This window comes from Lactuca sativa, chromosome 1 (assembly GCF_002870075.4).
Source record: "Lactuca sativa cultivar Salinas chromosome 1, Lsat_Salinas_v11, whole genome shotgun sequence".
NCBI lineage: Eukaryota > Viridiplantae > Streptophyta > Magnoliopsida > Asterales > Asteraceae > Lactuca > Lactuca sativa.
The window spans coordinates 59087204-59092928 of NC_056623.2; the positions used below are offsets into that span (position 1 = coordinate 59087204).

At 37.4% G+C, this 5725-nt stretch overlaps 1 protein-coding gene across 1 annotated transcript; it reads right to left on the minus strand.

Annotated features, from left to right (window-relative positions):
- On the minus strand, window positions 1-1033 carry LOC111889599 (uncharacterized). Its single transcript, XM_023885744.1, has 3 exons — window positions 911-1033; window positions 727-840; window positions 1-654 (listed from the first exon to the last, which is right to left on the minus strand). Exons 1-3 carry the CDS (start codon window positions 1031-1033, stop codon window positions 1-3), a joined length of 891 nt encoding a protein of 296 aa, XP_023741512.1.
- Between the last annotated feature and the right edge of the window lie 4692 nt (window positions 1034-5725).

Consider the following 5725-nt stretch of genomic DNA (forward strand, 5'->3'; position numbering starts at 1 on the left):
CTATCTCTTTGCAAATACTACATCCCCATTAAGAAAGGATATGCTAGCTACAGAATGAGCACATCCATATCCATTCAATTGCCACAACCTACATGAACATGTTTTCCTTTTTAAGTCCACCTCATATGCATCTGTTGCTCCCCTTACCTCAAACTGGTTTAATCCACTTAGTAGTACCTGATAATGCCTTTGAGTTTTTTTAAGCAAATTCACCTTATCCCTTATCACTAGACAAATATGATTTCCCCATTGTTGTCCCTTTAATTTCATGTTGTAGATTATATCCATCATGTATAATCTTAACTCCTCTAACATGGTTATTATGGGCTTCTTCCTGGCATCTACTATTACAGCATTAAAACTTTCTGAGAACCCATTTTCAACTGCATCACAACACCTTCCAGTTTGAAAGAAAGCTCTTGACCATGTTCTAGGATCTTTCTCCATGAGATATTGATGGGCATCTAGGTTCAATGTCTCAATTTTTATCATTACAACTTTAAAAGCATGCTCAATTGTGGCTTTAGATGCTCTCCAAAACAAGGTATGATATATGGCACCAGTGAATCTCTTCTGCAAATTCTGGAAAATATGTCTAGCATACTGCATGTGCTCTACATATGGAAACAACTCTTTAATAGCCTCTATCAAACCCTGTAGTAGTACAAAGGTTTAATTCAGATAGTGTAAAATAAATATAAATGCATTACTATGTAAAATACTAACCTTATGTTGGTCTGACATTAAACTGAAACCATTGCCTAAATTCAAGTTTAGATCATCAATGAGAAGCTCTAAAAACCACTTCCAGTTCTGCTTGTTCTCCACATTAACCACTGCCTAAGCAATAGGATATATCTTGTCATTTGCATCCTTCCCAATAGCACAAAGCAATTCCCCTTACAAACACCTTTAAGAAACATCCATCAAGACCAATTATCCTTCTACACCCTTCAATCCAACCTTGTTTAACTCCTTGAAAACAACAATAGAACTTGCTAAAATATTTCTTTCCATTTGGACCATCCTCCATATCTAGTTTCACAGTTGACCCAGGATTTGTCCTTAAAATCTCATGACCATATAACCATAGCTAACCATAATGTTCAACAAGGCTACCTTCAACAAGTTTCAGTGCATACTTCTTTGCTCTTCTACATTTCCCCACACTAACTTGGATACCAAACTTGGCCATTACCTTCAACCTAAGCTTCCTTATACTTATTTTCTGACTTTGTACAATCTCTTTGGTATAGTGACTTCCAATCCATGCATATGTCACCAATGATCCAAACTTGAAGTTCCTAGCACAATTATGATCAACTTTTAGTGACTTGATTTGGAAACTCTCTTCATCACTCATCCCAGAAGCCCATAATCTAAATGTGCAAGCACCCTTGCTACACCTCACCAAAAGTCTTGTCCTGTCATTTTTTTCAAAATACAATTGATATCCATTAGCTACATCATAGTTGCACAACATTGATTTTACTTGCCCTGGACCCTTAAATCTCATCCCTAGAATTGGTTTTTGTTTTTTCCAGTGTAATAGCTCATTAAATATGGAATAGGTTTGTATGTTAACTTTAACTTCTCTCCCATTGTCATCATCTACAATGTTGTTTTCATCCTCATCCTCAACACATAACTTACTCATGAAAAGATCATTTGATCTCCTATTCATATAAACTACATCCTCATTAAACTCAAAGGCAACATTCCTAACTTCATTTATGTTATCTTCATTTTCACCATCAATACAAGACTCATGTTCATCAACATCATTATCATCATCATCAAGCCACCCATCAACACCAACCCCAATATGATCCACATAAACCGAAATTACACCATCTGTTCCATAAGCTTCAAAAATAAAAGCAACATATTCCACATCATTTGAAATGGGATTAAGCCCTTCCATCAGGGAATTGCCTGGTTCACAGTAGTAAAACTTTTTACACTCTTCATGCATGAAACGTTCGCAGATGGTCACAAGCTCATAATAAGTCATAGAAGAAAAGTCAACATCGGTGAACATGATTTTCACACCACCAGTGTAAGAAAAAGGATTTCGATTAAATACCCTTTGGTAGTTAAGTTCGACCATCGCAAACAATCCATTAGGTTCCAATTGTGCCATTGTTGCGACTTCTTTGTTTCTTCAGCTCGAATACAGGAATGCTTCAAAAACCCTAACTCGGTTTCTTTTACAGCTGAATAATGACGACGACTGAAGTTCATAGTTGAAGACAATAGAATTTAAGCTTCTTATATCATTAATTGACGTGACATATCTCACGTGGCATTAGATTAGACAAAAAAATATATATTAATTCACATATATAAAAGGCCAACCAGGAAACCGTCTAAAACTTGATAAAATGGTGTAATTAAAAGGTCACTTACGAGTTTACTAGCCTAATGTACCAAAAAAAACTTGAAGGACGAAATTAGCCAATTGAAGAAATTTCCATGTGCTACAGTGACATTATCCCTAAAAAAAATGATATTGGTACTTCATAGCGGGTTGAGGTTCATTGTTAATTATTTCACCCCTATAAATTGTCATTTAACTTTATGGCACACCGTTATTCCATCGATGATGATTTAATAGTTTGGAACTGTACAAATACTTATCATAGAGGACCTTGGTATTGTACAAGATGATGACGTTTAGGACCACGGATATGAGGTAGCTACCTCTTTACAAATACCAAATAACAGAACTAAGATGATGTATGCATGTGTAGACCCATCGAATCTAAAAGTGACTACCCGAAGAAGGTTACAAAATGCCAACGCTACCTCTTAGATGTCTGCATCAAGCAAAACATTTATATGCATGGTTGACATCCTCATGGATAAAGATGAAAAAGAAAGACATTGCATACTAATGCCCAATACTATCGGATAGTTGTATAAACCCTGACACTCATAGTCAATATGAACAATAAGATTCTAAGCTATTTTTTGGCCGTTTTCTTACTTATATACTGACTATGGAGTTTTGGACGCATTTATATGGGGACTTTGATTTGGGCTGGTTATAATATGATGTAAGTTATAAATGTTTTTGATTATTACATAGTATGTATTTACTAAGGTTACTAACTTTATTGTATACATGAGTTGACTGATAACACATCATGATCTAAATTTCCTTGTTGACAGAGTGTATGACAGATGATTCTCGGTGAACATTTATGTTGCAACTTTCAACGTAAATGCATTTGGCTCGAGTAACATGGTTGACGGATCTATTTATCCAACTTGGTCAAAGTGTGATACATTATACTTGTCTTTCAGTTACATTACCCGATTAATAAACACTTATAAGAAAATGTTATCAGATGATTACTTAATGTCCATCCTTTTCTGCAACTATATATCTTTATCAATATACTAAACTCGCACTTGTTATTTGTGGTTCTGGATTTCCAGACATTAGCAATGATTATATATGATAGTCACTAGACCAGTGTCTATTTTTCAAGCTCTACATCATGGTTTCAATCTATGTGAGCCTATATCCATAAACGCATAGTGGGTATCAAATATTAGGGGTACCAAACCCACTTCCCTTTGAGAGTTTCACTATCACCCTTATATAGACCACATATATACCTCAACGGTCAAGTAAGAAAGGGGATTGTGAACTTTTCTTATGTTGGTTCCTAGATAGGTTAGTCGCTGGAAATTCTATAAACCTAAGGGGTTGCACCAAGATTTGGGTCGAGTCATTTCGTAGGTGATTTGTATAAATTGTATGGGGTATAAAGAAGAAGTACGGGTCAATATGGACATTATATTTTTAATTACACATATTTAACTTTAGGCTCCCTTTAATTTATGTAACTATTATATTTTGCAATAGATTCAAGGATTTTCATACAATTATAATTTAGGGAATGTTTTTGAAATATTTTATTTTCAAAAAAAAAAATTTAATTTTAATGACCAATGAGTCAAATAAATTTAACAATAACTAAACCGCTTATGTGATGTTTTTTTTTTCGAAGCTAAAACACCTATAATCTACAGACCTCGTCTGCCACCCTTTACAACAAAAGAGGTGGACCAGACGTCTATAAGTGGTGAATCTGAAATTAACGCATTTCCTTCATTCATACATCGTATGTAGGATTTGAAATTACATATTCACACTTAAGGCTACTTAGAAATTTTATCCATGCCATCACAAATATTTTGTCTTAATTACCTTTTTTTTTTATAGTGGAATCATTTGAAAATCATCACTACATGATCTAAAGAATAATCTCAAAATATGGAGATGTGTAACAACGTAAATTTTCAAACAAATTTTTTCATTTCAAAATAAAGTATTTTCATTCAAAACAAGGCATAAACATTCCAAGTGTCATGTCAGAATACAAATCATATGAATCCCAAGATCACAAAACATCTATCAGTGTGTACAGATCACGCCGGCGCCTTCCCACGGTCCTCGCTAGTACCTGAAACACATACATAACAACTATAAGCATAAATGCTTAGTGAGTTCCCCAAAATACAACTTACGCACATACGCCTTTCCAGGCCCTGACCTCCCGGTCCATGTGTCTCAGGGGACTTCCGTCCCTGTTGGGTAAACCTTCCGGTCCTACCCACGCCAACCTTACGGTCCAGATTACACGTCTTCCGGCCCATAACATAATGCCTTCCGGCCCACATAAACATACATAGCACGCATAACAATTATCTTATCACATATAGCACATATATCACATATCATATCCGACCTTCCGATCACACAGTCAAACCCTTCCGGGTACGGTATAGTGAGAAGACTCACCTCGTGAATATCGAAAGCTAGCAAATCCCGAAGTCACTCGTGCTCGATCCGCCGAGCTACAATCTCCCTATAACACCATACATCTCTTATTAACACTTTTATCTTCTAAGTTTGACTATCCCTAAGAAGTCAAACATAGGTCAACTCTGGTCAACGGTCAACGGTCAACGGTCAACTTGTCCGGACTCGGCGAGCGCTAGGGCGACTCGGCGAGTCTAGACGTCCTCACCAATTCTCTAAGATTCCCTTTCTACACGTCGAGTATCTCCCCTGACTCGACGAGTTCCTCCTGGAAGAATCGCGGGGCCACCCCGACTCAACTCGCCGAGTCTGAAGAACAACTCGGCGAGTCCCAGTTCTACTCAGACCACCTGTTAACCCTCTCTAACTCGCCCTGACTCACCGATCCAACCCATAACCCGGACAGGACCATTCTAAGGCAATCTTCAAGCTACTTGCCGAGTCTGTTCATCGGACTCGGCGAGTCCATGCCATGCAACCGCTCAAACTGCTTTCTAAGGTCAGATCTGCTCCGGTAATTCATAGGTCTGGCCTTCCTAGACTGGTTCATCACGTAAAGTCCTTATTTCGGTGCTCATAATACACCCCATGACTCATAATTGACGTTTTGACCTAAGGCATAAGGATTCCAATCTAAAACCTCCATTGATTCCCGAAAAGCTCAGGCATGGGACACTCTGGACTTCCAAGGGTCCCAATATAGGGTTCCAATCGCTTGGGGGACTAAGGAAACAGTCAATCTAGCCACAAAAGGGTTCAATAAACCCTAAATCCATATACACATCAACATAGAAGGGATCAACTCGAAAATATTACCTGAATAACGTTGCTCTGTGTCCCCAACCCTCAGAATATGGCTTCTCCTGTTGTTCCCTTAACCAAGCCTCC

What these genes read in the sequence shown, in the direction of transcription:
- LOC111889599 (XM_023885744.1), bottom strand. Translation starts at nt 1,033, where the DNA reads ATGGAGGATGGTCCAAATGGAAAGAAATATTTTAGCAAGTTCTATTGT. An exon ending in TTGATGGATGTTTCTTAAAG is followed by an intron (nt 841 to 910) that starts GTGTTTGTAAGG and finishes CCTATTGCTTAG; the next exon opens with GCAGTGGTTAATGTGGAGAA. An exon ending in TAATGTCAGACCAACATAAG is followed by an intron (nt 655 to 726) that starts GTTAGTATTTTA and finishes GTACTACTACAG; the next exon opens with GGTTTGATAGAGGCTATTAA.